The sequence below is a fragment of the Scyliorhinus torazame genome, chromosome 5 (genome assembly GCF_047496885.1).
Source record: "Scyliorhinus torazame isolate Kashiwa2021f chromosome 5, sScyTor2.1, whole genome shotgun sequence".
NCBI classification, from domain to species: Eukaryota; Metazoa; Chordata; class Chondrichthyes; order Carcharhiniformes; family Scyliorhinidae; genus Scyliorhinus; species Scyliorhinus torazame.
In genome coordinates, this window is record NC_092711.1 from 91,095,380 (window position 1) to 91,114,000 (window position 18,621).

Sequence of the window (18,621 nt, forward strand, 5' to 3'; positions counted from 1 at the left end):
TCACAGCACTTCATTGCAGTGTTAATATAAGCCTACTTGTGACAATAAGAAAGACATTTATTATTATTCTGTATAAACTCCAACCCAGTTATAAGAAATTAAATTCTGAATAAAAATCAAGTCAAATCAGTTTGTGTTAATCATAGTTAATCACTGCAGTGTTGATGTAAGCCTACTTGTGACACAAATAAAGATCATCTCACCTCCAGCAAATTACCCACGGGTGTGGAGATAATCGACAGGACAGGAAACCGACACCACCTTCAAAACAAAACCAGAATCAGTTGAACCTCAGACATTAAGCTCCAGTTTGCAGATGCCTGATCTGTTTTTCAATCCATCCATCTCCCTTGATTCTATAACCATTAATACTCTTGTCTCACAAACTTCAATCAATCTCAGTTTTTATAGTTTCTATTGACAGAATCTGAACAGAATTCCAGATTTCACTATATTTTCTGTGAAGTGATTTCTGACATTGCTCCTGAACAGCCCAGTCTCAGTTAAACAAATAAATATCACTGATTTGGACATTTAAATGGTGACAATTGTTTTACTCTTAACAGGTTATGTAACAAAATTTCAAAAACATAATAATAATTTGAGTAAAACTCTGCAGAACCTGGAAATGTGAAGTGAAAACAGGAAGTTGTGGAAATCCTCAGCAGGTTTGGCAGCTTCTGTGAAGAGAGAGAAAGAGAGTTAACATTTCCAATGCAACCTGATTCTTCTTCAGAACTGAGTGTTTGCAGCATTGTGATTTCATTCGGCAAACATACTGAATGTGAACTTTTTGGTTCTTACAGATATCTGGCTGTAAATCTGATTTCAGACCTTCCTCTGAACACTTTCCAACACTTTCCAGCTCATTGTCCTTCACTAAAGACCCGGATAGAAAATCCCGCCATAAGATGGCGGCGGCCGCCGGGTGACTCGGGTGTTGTCACCAGAGCGGAAACCCGCCCACAACTTCTTCCCGTACTAAGATGGCCGCCCAAGCGCTCCGCTCCAGAACAAAAGACCCGACTTCCATTCCCAAGAAGGTGGTTGTCGCTCGTTGCCCCGGGCCTGTCACAGGGGAGGAAGCCCCGCCCACTCCCTCTTCCCTTACTAAGATGGCCGCCCCGGCGCTCCGCTCCACGAACAAAAGACCCGACTTCCTTTCCCAAGATGGCGGCTGGTTGCAGGATCAATCCAGACCCGGATTACCTTCTTCTTATTGGTCGTGACCTGCCGTCAATCACTCCCCAGCCATTGTGAGCTGGAGCATGCGCAGTGTGAATATGAAGCTGGACTCAGGCGGGTGAGTGGATGCCCCAAACCCCCAATAAGACCCATTGATTTTATTGTCAGTCTGCAGACAGGAGCTGGAGAACTGAACCCAGGCAGAGGAGAGGGAGGGAGAAAACTGGGAGTGCAGGAAATAAATGGTGAGATGGGTTTGCATTTCAGCCCAGGGAGGAGGGAGAGTGTGTGGGGCAGGGATTTACAGCTTTGGGGGAACAAGAGAGGAACAAATGTTCCAGAGAAACGAGAATTGTCTGTTCAGAATTTCTATCTGGACTGACAGTGATGGCTTTTGTAAACTCCTTTTACAGGATATTCGAAGCGGATGATTGGCTGACAGAAAACTCAACCAAACATCAAGATCTGACAGTCACTCAATTCTTTAGAACCTGAATATCCCAGTCTTTGAATGTGGAAGGAGTAATGTTTGTCTGTTCAGTTTGTGAGAAAAGATTTCAATCATCAGTGTGACTGAAAAAGCACCAAGACCCACACAGACATTGAGTGTTCCAGTGAACTGATGTGGGAAGAGCTTTAACCAATTACATAGGCAGAAAAAACATCACATCATTCACAGTGGGGAGAAACATACACGTGTTGTGTGTCTGGATGAGAGTTCAATTTGTCATTCAACCTGGAGAGACACAAGGACACCGGCACTTTTGAGAAACCGTGGAAATGTGGGGACTGTTGGAAGGGATTCAGCTACCCTTCTGAACTGGAAATGCACCGACGCAGTCACACTGGGGAGAGGCCATTCACCTGCTCCACCTGTGGGAAGGGATCCACTCAGTCATCCAGCCTGCTGACACACCAGTATGTTCACACGATTAGACACCTTTCAAATGTTCTGACTGTGAGAAGAAATTTAAAAGCAAAAAGTATCTCTTGAGACACCCAACACATTCACAGTGAGGAGAAGCCATTCACCTGCTCCTTGTGTGGAAAGGGATTCACTGCTACATCTAACTTGCAGAAACACCAGCGAGTTCACACTGATAAAAGACCTTTTAAATGTCCAGACTGTGGGAAGTGCTTTAAAACGTCCGGGGAAGTGACCTGTCATCAACGTGTTCACACTGACGAGAGACCATTCAGTTGCTCTCACTGCGGGACTGGCTTCAGGCGATCATCTGAACTTACTGTACATCAGAGAATTCACACTGGGGAGAGACCGTTCACCTGCTTTGTGTGTGGGAAGGGATTCACTCAGTCATCCAACCTGCTGAAACACCAACAAATTCACTCTGATATAAAAGCTTTTAAATGTTTTGCCTGTGAGCAGAGCTTTAGAAGCAGCAATGAGCTGATGATTCACCAGCGAGTTCACGCTGGAGAGAAATCGTTCACCTGCCCCGAGTGCGGGAATGGATTCACTGACTTACAACTTATGCTGAAACACCAGCGACTTCATGAGTCTCTCCAGGAATTGGATTCTGCTGTTTTTGCTGCTGTCAATCAGATCCAGGACTGAATGTATGGGTTATCCCTGAGGTGTGTCAGAAACATGCCCCAGTCACTCTCTTCCATGGTTCAGAGCTCCGAGATACAGACAGAAGGCTCCTTTACAACTGTGTTTAGAGTCAACAAGATTAATTCCCGTACCAGCCTCCCCGAAGAGGCGCCAGAATATGGCGACTCGGGGCTTTTCACAGTAACTTCATTGAAGCCTATTTGTGACAATAAGTGATTTTCATTTACTGTCGTGATGAATGCTGGAAACTGCAAGACTTTAGTCCAGGAGTCAAGAGATTACCCAAAAAGGGGATCCAAGTCATTGGTAATTTTAAAGCAATTTATGAAAAAGCGACAGTTTAGATTTGGTACACCAGCTAAATCGGCAGGAAATACATGCGACCCACAACATGTGAGAATGGTTTACTGGTCCCGGATCAGGGAGATGCTGATCTCCGGGGCTGGAGGTGACAGTCTCCTCGGAATGGTTTACTGGTCCCGGATCAGACACTCGGACAGATGGAGCTTATCTCTGTGGCTGGAGGTGACAGTCTCCTCGGAATTGTTTACTGATCCCGGATCAGACACTCGGACAGATGAAGCTGATCTCCGGGGCTGGAGGTGACAGTCTCCTCGGAATTGTTTACTGATCCCGGATCAGACACTCGGACAGATGGAGCTTATCTCTGTGGCTGGAGGTGACAGTCTCCTTGGAATTGTTTACTGATCCCGGATCAGACACTCGGACAGGTAAAGCCGATCTGCGGGGCGGAGGTGACAGTCTCCTCGGAATGGTTTACTGATCCCGGATCAGACACTCGGACAGATGGAGCTGAAGGTGACAGTCTCCTCGGAATGGTTTACTGATCCAGGATCAGACACTCGGACAGATGGAGCCGATCTCTGGGGCTGGAGGTGACAGTCTCCTCGGAATAGTTTACTGATCCCGGATCAGACACTCGGACAGATGGAGCTGATCTCCGGGGCTGGAGGTGTCGGTCTCCTCGGAATGGTTTACTGATCCCGGATCAGACACTGGGACAGATGGAGCTGATCTCCAGGCAGAGGTGACAGCCTCCTCGGAATGGTTGACTGATCCCGGATCAGACACTCGGACAGATGGAGCTGATCTCCGGGGCTGGAGGTGACAGTCTCCTCGGAATGGTTTACTGATCCCGGATCAGACACTGGGACAGATGAAGCTGATCTCCGGGGCTGGAGTCTCTTGTGTTCTCCTTCCTCTGGATCCAGTCAGTGTGTTTGGTGTTAGTCTGAATCCAGCACCGATCACTTTGAAAATCTTTCCTGTCCAAAGTGATTTTCCTGTCGAACCGTTTTAACCTTTACTCAGACAGTTGGTTTATATTTGGGTCGTCAGATCCAACCTTCTCCAGTTTAGAAATCTGGTTCCAGGGTTTGTGACAGAGAGAACAGGCCTGGCGACTTCCGGGTGCGGCGATGACCAGCTGAGTCGCACGTTTCGGCAGCTCCCTGTGAAACGGACTTTTGGGCTCTTGATAGGAGCCCCAACGGCAATTTTAACGGCTGAAAACACCGTGTGGTAAACCAGAAGGGTGTTCCCCCTGGACACGGATGGAAAAAGGAGAGGAAAGTGGCCGGATTGCAGCGGATCCTTTGGAACAACGGCAAAGAAGGCAAGCAGAAACCAAGATGGCGTTGGAAGGTGGCAGTTTCATATGGGGCCCTGAACAACAAGAGTTTTTGAAACGCTGCGTGGAGGAGATAAAAAAGGAAATGAAGAAAGAGTTGTTGGCCCCGATATTACAGGCGATTGAAGGGCTGAAAGAGGAACAAAAGACCCAGGAGCAGGAGCTTCGGGTCGTGAAGGCGAAAGCAGCAGAGAATGAAAACGACATACAGGGCCTGGTGGTGAAGTCGGAGATACAGGAGGCGCACCAGAAACGATCTGTGGAGAGGTTGGAGGCACTGGAAAATAACGCAAGGAGGAACAACTTGAGGATTCTTGGCCTTCCTGAAGGTGTGGAGGGGGCGGACGTCGGGGCATATGTGAGCACGATGCTGCACTCGTTAATGGGAGTGGAGGCCCCGACGGGTCCGTTGGAGGTGGAGGGAGCATACCGAGTTATGGTGCGAGGACCGAGAGCAGGAGAAGCTCCCAGAGCCATAGTGGTGAGATTTCTCCGTTTTAAGGATAGAGAAATGGTCCTTAGATGGGCGAAGAAAACTCGGTGTAGTAAATGGGAGAACGCGGTGATCCGCGTCTATCAAGATTGGAGTGCGGAGGTGGCGAGAAGGAGGGCGAGCTTTAATCGGGCCAAAGCGGTACTTCACAAAAAAAGATAAAGTTTGGAATGCTGCAACCGGCAAGACTGTGGGTCACATATCAAGGGAGGCACCACTACTTTGAGACGGCGGATGAAGCGTGGACTTTTATTGTAGAAGAAAAATTGGAATGATTGGACTACGAAAATGAACGTTTGGACAAAGTGGTGGGACGAGTGGGGGGGGGGCGAAGAGGGATTGTATGATTAATCCTGCGGTATGGTAACTTTTCTTTCTCCCACAGGTGGTGATGGGGGGAGGTGGGGAGGGAGAGGAGATGGGGCGTTGGCCATGGGAGGCGGGGCCGAGGGAGAGGCGCTATGATAATTATGGCGGGAATAGAGAAGCAGGAAGGAGGGGGTGCCGCACGGGGCGAGCCGTGATCACGGGGGGAAGCCGAGGTCAGCCAGAGTTTGCTGACTTCTGGGAGCAACATGGGGGGAGTAATTACGCTAGCGGGGGGTCTAGCGGGGGGGGGGGGGGAGGGGGGAATTACTGGGTTGCTGCTGCTGGGGAAAGGGGGGAGTGGGTGCGGGAAAGGATGGGCGGGGGGGCACCGTCTGGGAGAAATACAGCCGCGTGGGAACTGGGCGAGAAGCTGGAAAAAGATGATGGCTAACCGGCAAGGGGGGGGGTGTGGGAAGCCCCCCAACTCGGCTGATCACGTGGAACGTGAGGGGGCTTAACGGGCCGATAAAGAGGGCACGAGTATTCGCACACCTTAAGAAACTTAAAGCAGATGTGGTCATGTTACAGGAAACGCACCTGAAACTGATAGATCAGGTTAGGTTGCGCAAAGGATGGGTAGGGCAGGTGTTCCATTCGGGGCTGGATGCGAAAAACAGGGGGGTGGCTATATTAGTGGGGAAGCGGGTAATGTTCGAGGCAAAGACTATAGTGGCGGATAACGGGGGCAGATACGTGATGGTGAGTGGCAAATTACAGGGAGAGATGGTGGTGTTGGTAAACGTGTATGCCCCGAATTGGGACGATGCCAATTTTATGAGGCGAATGCTAGGACGCATCCCAGACCTAGAGACCGGAAAGCTGATAATGGGGGGAGACTTTAACACGGTGTTGGAACCAAGGCTGGATAGGTCGAAGTCCAGGACTGGTAGGAGGCCGGCAGCAGCCAAGGTGCTTACGGATTTTATGGAGCAGATGGGAGGGGTGGACCCGTGGAGATTCAGTAGACCTAGGAGTAAGGAGTTCTCGTTTTTCTCCTCTGTCCATAAAGTCTATTCACGCATAGACTTTTTTGTGTTGGGTGGGGCATTGATCCCGAGGGTGAGGGGAACGGAATATACGGCTATAGCCATTTCGGATCATGCCCCACACTGGGTAGACTTGGAGATAGGGGAGGAAACAAGAGGGCGTCCACCCTGGAGAATGGATATGGGACTAATGGCGGATGAGGGGGTGTGCTTAAGGGTGAGGGGATGCATTGAAAAGTACTTGGAACTCAATGACAATGGGGAGGTTCAGGTGGGAGTGGTCTGGGAGGCGTTGAAGGCGGTGGTTAGGGGGGAGCTGATATCAATAAGGACACATAAAGGGAAGCAGGAGAGTAAGGAACGGGAGCGGTTGTTGCAAGAACTTTTGAGGGTGGACAGACAGTATGCGGAAGCACCGGAGGAGGGACTGTATAGGGAAAGGCAAAGGCTGCATGTGGAATTTGACTTGCTGACCACAGGCACTGCAGAGGCACAATGGAGGAAGGCGCAGGGTGTACAGTATGAATATGGAGAGAAGGCGAGCAGATTGCTGGCACACCAATTGAGGAAAAGGGGAGCAGCGAGGGAAATAGGGGGGGTGAGAGACGAAGATGGAGAGACGGAGCGGGGAGCGGAGAGAGTGAATGAAGTGTTTAAGACATTTTATAAAAAATTGTATGAAGCTCAACCCCCGGATGGGAGGGAGAGAATGATGGAGTTTTTGGATCGGCTGGAAATTCCCAAGGTGGAAGAGCAGGAAAGGATGGGACTGGGAGCACAGATCACGGTAGAAGAAGTGGTGAAAGGAATTAGGAACATGCAGACGGGAAAGGCCCCGGGACCGGACGGATTCCCAGTTGAATTCTACAGAAAATATTTGGACTTGCTCGCCCCGCTACTGACGAGGACCTTCAACGAGGCAAAGGAAAGGGGACAACTGCCCCCGACTATGTCAGAAGCAACGATATCGCTTCTTTTAAAGAAGGAAAAGGATCCGCTACAATGCGGGTCCTACAGACCAATCTCCCTCCTCAATGTAGATGCCAAGGTCTTGGCCAAGGTAATGGCAATGAGAATAGAGGAATGTGTCCCGGGGGTGGTTCATGAGGACCAAACTGGGTTTGTGAAGGGGAGACAGCTGAACACGAACATACGGAGGTTGTTAGGGGTAATGATGATGGCCCCACCAGAGGGTGAAACGGAGATAGTAGTGGCGATGGATGCTGAGAAAGCATTTGATAGAGTGGAGTGGGATTATCTGTGGGAGGTGTTGAGGAGATTTGGGTTCGGAGATGGGTATGTTAGATGGGTGCAGCTGTTGTATAGGGCCCCAGTGGCGAGTGTGGTCACGAATGGATGGGGATCGGCATATTTTCGGCTCCATAGAGGGACAAGGCAAGGATGTCCTCTGTCCCCATTACTGTTTGCACTGGCGACTGAGCCCCTGGCGATAGCGCTGAGAGGTTCCAAGGGATGGAGGGGAATACTTAGGGGAGGAGAAGAACACCGGGTATCTTTATATGCGGATGATCTGCTACTATATGTGGCGGATCCAGCGGAGGGGATGCCAGAAATAATGCGGATACTTGGGGAGTTTGGGGATTTTTCAGGGTATAAATTGAACATGGGAAAGAGTGAGCTGTTTGTGGTGCATCCAGGGGAGCAGAGTAGAGAAATAGAAGACCTACCGTTGAGGAAGGTAACAAGAGACTTTCGTTACCTGGGGATCCAGATAGCTAAAAATTGGGGCACATTGCACAGGCTAAATTTGACGCGGTTGGTGGAACAGATGGAGGAAGATTTCAAGAGATGGGATATGGTAGCATTGTCAATGGCAGGGAGGGTGCAGGCAGTTAAGATGGTGGTCCTCCCGAGATTCCTTTTTGTGTTTCAGTGTCTCCCGGTGGTGATCACGAAGGCTTTTTTCAAAAGGATAGAAAAGAGTATCATGGGTTTTGTTTGGGCCGGGAAGACTCCGAGAGTGAGGAAGGGATTCTTACAGCGTAGTAGGGATAGGGGGGGCTGCACTACCGAGCCTAAGTGAGTATTATTGGGCCGCTAATATTTCAATGGTGAGTAAGTGGATGGGAGAGGAGGAAGGAGCGGCGTGGAAGAGATTAGAGAGGGCGTCCTGTAGGGGGACCAGCCTGCAGGCTATGGTGACAGCCCCATTGCCGTTCTCACCAAGGAACTATACCACGAGTCCGGTGGTGGTAGCTACACTGAAGATTTGGGGACAGTGGAGACGACATAGGGGAAAGACCGGAGCACTGGGGGGGGTCCCCGATAAGAAACAACCATAGGTTTGCCCCGGGGGGAATGGATGGGGGATATGGAATGTGGCAAAGAGCAGGTATAACGCAATTGAAAGATCTATTTGTGGATGGGAAGTTTGCGAGTCTGGGAGCGCTGACCGAGAAATATGGGTTGCCCAAGGGAATGCATTCAGGTACATGCAATTGAGGGCTTTTGCGAGGCAGCAGGTGAGGGAATTCCCGCAGCTCCCGACACAAGAGGTGCAGGACAGAGTCATCTCAAAGAAATGGGTGGGGGACGGTAAGGTGTCGGATATATATAGGGAAATGAGAGACGAAGGGGAGACTATGATGGACGAACTAAAAGCGAAATGGGAAGAAGAGCTAGGGGAGGAGATTGAGGAGGGGATGTGGGCAGATGCCCTAAACAGGGTAAACTCGTCGTCCTCGTGCGCCAGGCTAAGCCTGATTCAGTTTAAGGTATTACACAGGGCACATATGACTGGAACACGGCTCAGTAAATTTTTTGGGGTGGAGGATAGGTGTGCGAGGTGCTCGAGAAGCCCAGCGAATCATACCCATATGTTTTGGTCATGCCCGGCACTACAGGGGTTTTGGATGGGGGTGACAAAGGTGCTTTCGAAAATAGTAGGAGTCCGGGTCGAACCAAGCTGGGGGTTGGCTATATTTGGGGTTGCACAAGAGCCGGGAGTGCAGGAGGCGAAAGAGGCCGATGTTTTGGCCTTTGCGTCCCTAGTAGCCCGGCGCAGAATATTGCTAATGTGGAAAGAAGCCAAGCCCCCGGGGGTGGAGACCTGGATAAATGATATGGCGGGGTTCATAAAGTTAGAGCAAATTAAGTTCGTCCTAAGGGGGTCGGCTCAAGGGTTTACTAGGCGGTGGCAACCGTTCGTCGAATATCTTGCGGAAAGATAGATAGGGGAGAACAAAGAAGGCAGCAGCAGCGGCCCAGGACTTGGGGGGGGGGGGGGGGGGGGAGGGATGGGGGGGATGGGGGGGGGGGGGTGGCCTGAGACAAGGCAGTTGCCAATTAGGGCTAGTTTTTATTTTTTGTTATTTAATATTTATTTATTTGTTGTTTTTGTTTAAATTTAAAAAAGGTCATTATTATCTGTATTGTTACAATGTTGTGTAAAGGATGCACAATGTACTGTGTTGGTTGACCAAAAATTTTCAATAAAATATTATTTAAAAAAAAAAGAGAGAACAGGCCTGTGCTGTGTGTGTCACCCAGCAAGCTGCTGTGGAAGCTTTGTTACTGAGAGCCAGAGAGAGCTCATTCTATTCACAGTCAATGAATTTCTGACATTTTATAAACATTATTAGATGGTGATTTTTTGTACAAAATGTGCTGTCCAATCAGAGATGATGCAAAGCTGTGATCTGTTTCTGACTGAAGGTGAAGTTTCCAGCTGAGAATCTTCGGTCTGAAGTTTCCGAGTGTTTTTGTGACATTCCTGAGTTTTCCAATGTGAGGCAGTGACAACAACAACTGGCATTAACCCATCAACAGGTTAAAATGTCGGAGACCCTTCACAGAGGGTCAGAAGCTGGGTGGAAAAGGTAAGGAGACAGGTTTAGTGAGGGGCTTCCAGCCCTTAGGACCTCGGTAGGTGAAGGTGCCTCTGCCAATGGTGGAGTGAAGCAAGTCAAGGAGCTGAAGGGGGTGAGGTTTTTTTTGTGATTGTTTTATGGGATGTGGACGTCACTGGAAAGGCCGGGATTTGTTACCCATCCCTAATTGCCCATCAACTGAGTGGCCAACTCAGCACTAGAGTTAACCACATTGCTGTGGGTCTGGAGTCACATGTAGGCCAGACCAGGTAAGGCGGCAGATTTCCCTCCCTAAAGGACATTCGTGAACCAGATGGGTTTTCCCAACAATCGATGATAGTTGTCACAGCCGCTGAGACTAACTTTAGAATTCCAGGTTTGTTCATTGGATTTGGGATTTGAATCCGTGTCTCCAGAGCATTAGCCTGGGCCTCTGGATCACTAATCCAGTGACATTACCACGATGCCACCTTCTCCCCTAATTGGACGAGTGAGGGAGCTTGGACAGTTGTAGGGCTAGAGGAGGTTCCAGAGACTGTGTCATGGAGAGAGTGGCTGCCTCCATGGAGCTTCAAGCACGGCTCTGAAATGGGTCAGTGTAGGTCATGACCACGGCCATGCAGGAGATGTCTGCTGCCTTGAACAGGATGACAGATACTGTCAACACGTCACTGATCTCCCCCAAGCTGGTCAGCAGCAGAGTGGGAGGAATGATGTGACGCTGGTCCAGGAGAGCGATGGTGGAGGAAGGAGACATGGATCTGGGAACTCCACTCAAAGAGCTCCCACCTTGGACCCGTTCCCCCCAAACCCACAGGCAGTATCCAACGCGCCGCCCTGTCTCCAGCTGAATCTGCCCGGTACAGGATCAGATGGGTCAGTCTGTCCCAGGACCCTCAGGGGCTCTGAAACCCAGAGGGTGGAAACCACAAGCCTCTGGGTAGTGAGAGCAGGGATGTGAGCAGCCTGTCTCTACCTCTGCTGAAACCACACAGGATCCACCAAGTAGAAGCAACAGGAAGGGTCTGGGCTCCAAATTGTAATTCACCAAGTGTCTGAAATGGGGATTTGACAAGATATGAAGTTTCTTTATTTAATAATGATGCACAAACTGTATTGACTGGAACCATTTCCAGCTCTTGTCCGTTCTTACATCCCGGGGCCAGCTCAGCCTCTCACTGAGTTAATGCTGAATGTGAATCCAGGCTGGGGGCCATTGGGTGGATGTGCAATGGGAGGATGAGTGGGTGAACAGGGAGGGGGAGGGGGGTTGGTGCTGCTGGTGGGAAGTGTTCATTCTGAAGGAGTCCCACCTGAAACAGAGACCATTCATTTCTCACTTTGAGATGATTGAGCTGCTGTCTTTCCCCATTTTTGTTCAGTTTTTCAATATTTATATATTTGAATCTCGACTGAAACATATTCTTGTTGTAACGCAGAGATCCAGAGGATTTTAAATCTGTTAAAGTCAATCCCCATTGAGCGCACAGGAGGACTCAACTGGTCCGAACTTTTTATGTTAGAAATAAACCAAGATCTTACAAGATGTTTTTCGGAGAATTGTTTTTCCCTGAGACCAGGGATGGTCAAACTCTGTCCCAAAGTTCAGATTTGGGCCTTGAGCCTGGGCTATGGGGCCCACGTACATGGAGCGCCATTCCCGGATGTCCTTCATCCCTGATTTTAATCACATTCCAATTGATGGCCGTTAGCTGCCTGGACCCTAATCTCTGGAATTTCGTCCGTAAACCCCTCTACTTTTCCACTTCATTTTCCACCTTTAAAACCCTCCTTATAACCAAACTCTTTGACCAAGACTTTGGTCATCGACCCCAATGTGTTCTCATGATCTTGTGAAACTGCTTGAGACATTTTATTATGTTAAAAACTCATTATAAATAGAGCTGTTGTAGCTCAGTGAGATCTGATCACTTACTGAGTGAGTGAGTCTGTATAAATGTAACTCAGATACACACAGCTTGTGTCATAGTTCAGTGAGATATGATCACTGAGTGAGTGAGTTTGTATAAATGTAACTCAGATACACACAGTTTGTGTCATAGTTCAGTGAGATCTGATCGCTGAGTGAGTGAGTCTGTATAAATGTAACTTAGATACACACAGCTTGTTAAAACAGTCCTGGGGAAGAGGAAGTTCTGAGCTGCCCACTGGATTTCTGTTCTCCATAATTGGGAAAAGGTGATTCTTTCCCAATATTGGAAATTACTAATAAAGTTGTTAAAGATGATAGCTGCAGTATTTGTTGGAATGAGAGTGAAGGAGTGGGATTGATTCACAGCCTGAGTCACCAGTTTAAGGACATGAGGAGAGACAATCTGGAGAGGGGAAAAGAATCAGAAGGAGACTGGAGACTGAATCTAGAACAATGAGCAGAGAGGGAGAGGAGTGTGTGGGACTGAGATTCATAGATTTGGGAGAATGCACCATAGAAACTAGAATGGTCCTGAATTTCTATCCTGCATTTACACCAAAAACCTCTAAACTCCTTTTACTGGGAGTTAGAGGGAGAGGATTTGCAGACAGAAAATTCAAAGTAACAATCTTGACAAGATCTTTCAGAATGATTTATGACATCAGGTGTGCAAACAGGTCTGGTTTAGTGTCAGACGTTACCTGGGAGAGGAATGGAGTTGTTAGCTCGGGAATGAAAACAATGACTTTGGTTTTCTCAAGATTTAATTGAAGGAAATGTCTGCACATCCACCACTGGATATCAGACAAACAGGCTGAGAATTTCACAAAGGCAAAAGTGGAGAGAGGTGGTGGTGAGGTGGAGCTGGGAGCGGTCAGTGTAAATGTGACAACTGACACTGTGTTCAGATGGTGTTATTGTGGGGAACATGTGGATGAGAAATAAGAGGACACAAGTCTGGATCCTTTGGGAACACCAGAGGTAACTGTGCGAGTGGGAAGGGAAGACATTACAAGTGATTCTCTGACTCTGATGGAGAAGAATGGAACCAGGAGAGAGCAGCCCCACCCAGCTGGGTGACAGTGGAGAGGTGACGGAGCAGAATGGTGTGGTCGACCTTGTCAAAGGCTGCAGACAGGCTGAGGACAGAGGGGAGGTTTATCTTTGTCACAGAGGATGTCATTTGTAACTTTGATAAGAACTGTCCCAGTCCTATGACAGAGCAGAAACCTGATTGGAGGGGCTCAAACATGGAGTTCCAGAAAGATGCACAGGGTTTTGGGAGGTGACAACATGTTCGAGGAGTTTGGGAGAAAAGGGAGGCTGGAGATGGGGCAGTAGTTTGTAAGGAAGGTGAGGGTTTCGAGGAACAGGTGATGATGGCAGGTTTGAAGGACAGAGGGACAGTACCAGAGAGAGAGAGACATGACAATGTGAGTGAACATGGGGAAGTTGGGTGATAAGTTTTGTGAGAATAGGGTCGATGAAGCAGGAGCTGGGTCTCATGGACCAGATGAGCTCTGAGAGGGCATGAGGGGAGATGGGAGCGAAACTAGAGAAAGATGTGGGTTCAGGGCTCTGGAAAGGATGACATTTAGAGACAGTTTGGTCTGGTGGGCTAGTGAAAGGGATGAAAGCAGCAGAGGCAGCTGATCAGATTGTCTCAATATCAGTGATTAGAAGCTCCATGAGCTCCTCACACTTGTTGGAGATGAGGATGGAGGAGACAGGGGAGGGGGAGAGAACTTCAAAAGCAACTAATTTGTATTAGAGATATTAAAAAGTTTCAACACTGTGTTTTACACAAAACTGATTTATTCGACTTTTAGCCAGAATATGACCCCCTGTTAGTGGGCTGGAATCTAATAACATCAGCAGAAGCGTCCCGATGAACATGGTTCAGTCCTGAATGTGATTAACAGCAAAAACTAATCATTGTAGTTACTTGTGAACTCGCTGGTGATGCAGCAGGTTGGATGAGATAGTCAATCCCTTCCCACAGTCTGAGCAGGTGAATGGCCTCTCCCCGGTGTGAATTCGCTGGTGTACAGTGAGTTGAGATGACCGTTTGAACCCAGTCCCACAGTCAGAGCATCTGAACGGTTTCTCATCAAAGTGGACACGTTGATGCGACATCAGTTCCCAAGAACCTTTGAAGCACTTCCCACAGTCTGGACATTTAAAAGGTCTCTCGTCCGTGTGAACCCGCTGGTGAGTGATCAGGTGGGCTGAAATAATGAATCTTTTCCCACACTCCAAGCAGGTGAATGGTCTCTCTCCCGAGTGAATTCGCTAGTGCGTCAGCAGGTCGGATGACTGAGTGAATCCCTTCCCACACTCGGAGCAGGTGAACGGCCTCGCCTCGGAGTGAATTCGTTGGTGCTTCAGGAGGTTGGATGAATGACTGAATCCCTTCCCACACACACAGCAGGTGAATGGTCTCTCCCCACTGTGGCTGCGTCGATGAATTTCCAGCAGAGATGGGGAAATGAATCCTTTCCCACAGTCCCCACATTTCCACCGTTTCTCCCCAGTGTGACTACACTTGTGCCTTGACTGGCCAGATGATTGCCAGAATCCTCGTCCACACACATAACACGTGTACGGTTTGTCCTTATTGTGAACGGTGCTTTTCTCTTCCATGTTCAAAATCCAATGATATTCGGGTTACAATAAATTGGGCGTGTCCGTGAGATCCTGATGTGATGTTTGGTGAGAGGTTTTTGACGGTGATGTCTTCCCTTCGAAACCCTGTGAAATTAATTTAAAACAGGACAGGTTGTAAAATGGAGCTGAATGCATCTGGTACTTTGTGGGGCCGGGACTAGGAAGAAGTGATCATGAAAGTTACTGGTTATTGTGAAAACTCAACTGGTTCACTAATGTCCTTCGGGAAGGGAACCTGCCACCTGGTCTGGCCCTACACAGGACTCTGGCCTCTATGGGAGGCGAGAGATAGAGGTGGGAGACGAAGGACGAGGATTTTGTATATCAGCAAGATATATTGAGAGGGTAGTTAGCAAAGCAAATGGGGTGTTGAGCTTCATAAGCAGGAATACTGATAGAAAAACTGGGAAGTTATGCTCTGGTTAGGTCACATCTTGAGTATTGTGTACATATCTGGTCACCAGACTTTAGGAAGGATGTGAAGATTCTTGAGAAGTTGCCGAGGAGATTTACCAGAATAGTTTGAGCAAAAGAAGCTGGGGGGAGACTTGATTCAGGTTCTCAAGATTCTGACGGGTTTGGATAAGGTAGACAAAAAAATCTGGGACAGAGATTTACATTTTTGGATAAGAGGTAGAGGGGGATGTGAGGGAGAATATTTTTACACAGTGAGTGATAATGACCCAAAACCTGCTGCCCATGAAGGGGAGGAAATAGACACGCTGAATAATTTTGAAGGGAATTGAAGAGACACTGGAGGGAAATAAACCTGTGAGGACACGGGCTAGAGCAGGGGAATGGGACTCACTGGATTGCTGTATAGAGCTGGCACGGACTCAATGGGTGGAATGCCATCCTCTGTACCATTATGACTTTGTGGCTCTCCAAGAAATCCTAGAATCCCTACAGTGCAGAAAGAGCCCATTTGGTCCTTCGAGTCTGTACCAACCCTCTGAAAGAACACCCTACTGAGGCCCACTCCTCCACCTTATCCCCATAACCCTACCTAGCCTTTTGTACACAAAGGGACAATTCAGCACAGCCAATCCACCTAACCTGCACATTTTTGTGGGAGGTAACCGGAGCACCCGGAGGAAACCTACGAAGACTATGGATTCCTATAATTGCACCTTGTAATTTAACTCTGGGCATTCAGATATCCCTCGGTAACTCTGTGCTAAGCTCCCTCCGAGGCCATTCTATCCTTCCTCAGGACTTTTGCCCAGAACTGAACACCGTTCTCCAGGTTTGGTCTAACCAGGGTTTGTGAATCTCGGGGCTTTTCCAGTCACACTGAGACCTGAAATCTTTCCTCACAGACACAGCAGACAAACCTTTTACCTTCCACACCCAGATGCTGCTGAAATTCAGGTCCTGATGAATCGAGTGGCTCTGTCAGATCGCGATCTGATGTTTGGTTTGAGTTTCCTGTCTGTCAATCATCCACTTCCAGTATTCTGTAAATTTACAGAAACCATCACTTGTCAGTTGTTATCGCGTCTCAATCTGTCACCGTTAACTTCTATGAATAAATGATTCACAGGAGTACCAGAGCAGATTTATGGTCATTTATTCAGGCATATGCAGGGAGAGATAGCTCAACAAGCATTCTCGCTGAACTAAACCATTTGTTTACACAATGTGGCAAATAGTTATAATTTTTTTTAACACATGCACAGTCATTGTTTAAAGTTTTGATCTGGTATTACATATAAACACGCTCTCACCTACCCTTGCAGGCACCTCTTATCTTGTTATTGTCCACTGTCCCTCCATGTTACTGAGACAGCCGTTACCTACTGTTCCTTGTTATTGAAGCTCGCTGTCCTTGCGAGAACACAGCTGCAAATTCTGCTGACTTGTGCTTTAAGTTTTACAAAGGTCAATTAGAATTTTAGTAACAATCTGTATCACCTTTTCTGTTGTTTTACTCAGACTGAAACCTCATTCTTAAATCATATCATAACCTTAACATGTACTATTTATTTCCCCTTTACAGTCCAGAATAGAAATCCACAGTATTCTCTCTGCCTGCTCCCTGGTCCAGGATGACCGCTCCTGCTCCCTGGTCCAGGATGACCGCTCCTGTTCCCTGGTCCAGGATGACCGCTCCTGCTCCCTGGTCCAGGATGACCGCTCCTGCTCCCTGGTCCAGGATGACCGCTCCTGCTCCCTGGTCCAGGATGACCGCTCCTGCTCCCTGGTCCAGGATGACCGCTCCTGCTCCCTGGTCCAGGATGACCGCTCCTGCTCCCTGGTCCAGGATGACCGCTCCTGCTCCCTGGTCCAGGATGACCGCTCCTGCTCCTGGGTCCAGGATGACCGCTCCCGGGTCCAGGATGACCACTCCAGCTCCCAGGTCCAGGATGACCGCTCCAGCTCCCTGGTCCAGGATGACCGCTCCTGCTCCCTGGTCCAGGATGACCACACCTGCTCCCTGGTCCAGGATGACCGCTCCTGCTCCCTGGTCCAGGATGACCGCTCCTGCTCCCTGGTCCAGGATGACCGCTCCTGCTCCCTGGTCCAGGATGACCGCTCCTGCTCCCTGGTCCAGGATGACCGCTCCTGCTCCCTGGTCCAGGATGACCGCTCCTGCTCCCTGGTCCAGGATGACCGCTCCTGCTCCCTGGTCCAGGATGACCGCTCCTGCTTCCTGGTCCAGGATGACCGCTCCTGCTCCCTGGTCCAGGATGACCGCTCCTGCTCTCTGGTCCAGGATGACCGCTCCTGCTCCCTGGTCCAGGATGACCGCTCCAGCTCACTGGTCCAAGATGACCACTCCTGCTCCCTGGTCCAGGATGATCGCTCCTGCTCCCTGGTCCAGGCTGACCGTTCCAGCTCCCTGGTCCAGGATGACCGCTCATGCTCCCTGGTCCAGGATGACCGCTCCCGCTCCCTGGTCCAGGATGACCGCTCCTGCTCCCTGGTCCAAGCACCAATCCCTAGCTCAAGCACCAATCCCTAGCTAGCTCACGGAAGCGCCTGGGAGGCGAGCAGGTGACTAGTTTCATATAGGGGGGGTTGGGATTGTTGGTGGTGGACCAGTTCTGCTGATGGGGGGGAGGGGGGGGTCAGCAGAACAGTTCACCCGTACACCCAAAAAAAAATCAAACTAGTCACCTAAGGGCAGCACGGTAGCATGGTGGTTAGCACAATTGCTTCACAGCACCAGGGTCCCAGGTTCGATTCCGGCTTGGGTCACTGTCTGTGCGGAGTCTGCACCATCCTCCCTGTGTGTGCGTGGGTTTCCTCCGGGTGCTCCGGTTTCCTCCCACAGTCCAAAGATGTGCAGGTTAGGTGGATTGGCTATGATAAATTGCCCATAGTGTCCAAAATTGCCCTTAGTGTTGGGTTGGGTTACTGGGTTATGGGGATAGGGTGGAGGTGTTGACCTTGTGTAGGGTGCTCTTTCCAAGAGCCGGTGCAGACTCGATAGGCTGAATGGCCTCCTTCTGCACTGTAAATTCTATCTATGAAAACCTGCTCGCCTCCCACTTCGCTTCCATGAGCTAGCCCGCCCAGCTAGCCTGGTCGCCCCCAAACATGGCGCCAAGCAAATGGCGCGTTGATTACCCAGCATTCCCCGCGGTGGTGAATTTCCCTCATCAACACCACAGGACAGCAATGCGCAGGCGCAATGCCTGTGAGTAGTTGGAGCATGCGCAATGTGTGATGGCGCTTGGAAAGAGATGCTTCTTTGTTTCATGGGCAAGTGGTAAAGATGTGGAAATCCGGAGGAAACGATGGAGCCGGCTCTGGATGGGGAAGGTTTCTAAACACTGCGTGAAGGCCCCAAAGCAGGAATACGTACCTGTAGGTCCTGCGTTTGCAGCTTTGGATCTTTTTCCCGATATCAGTCCCTTAACGGCCGCCGTCTTGATTGAAATGGAGCGGTGCGCATGCGTGGATGCGGTGACGTCCGTAATTGGCG

At 49.4% G+C, this 18,621-nt stretch overlaps 1 protein-coding gene and 1 pseudogene across 18 annotated transcripts in view; both read right to left on the reverse strand.

Moving 5' to 3' along the window:
* The window catches only part of LOC140421473 (uncharacterized), a 78,435-nt gene extending 77,370 nt beyond the window's left edge, over positions 1 to 1,065 (reverse strand). For 3 of the 18 annotated variants that reach the window (XR_011946808.1, XR_011946806.1, XR_011946807.1), the window contains exons 1-3: positions 805 to 1,065; positions 623 to 680; positions 204 to 261 (exon numbers count right to left, since the gene is read on the reverse strand). Coding sequence is in view for 3 of the 18 variants with exons in the window: in XM_072506196.1 (XP_072362297.1) it covers positions 204 to 261; positions 623 to 680; positions 835 to 870 (152 nt within the window). In the remaining 15 variants the exon portion in view is untranslated. The remainder of the gene's footprint in view (positions 1 to 203; positions 262 to 622; positions 681 to 804) is intronic. The other 15 variants (XM_072506196.1, XM_072506195.1, XM_072506197.1 and 12 more) reach the window with 12 other exon arrangements.
* Positions 1,066 to 13,820: 12,755 nt separating this feature from the next.
* Positions 13,821 to 18,621, reverse strand: LOC140421498 (uncharacterized; annotated as a pseudogene).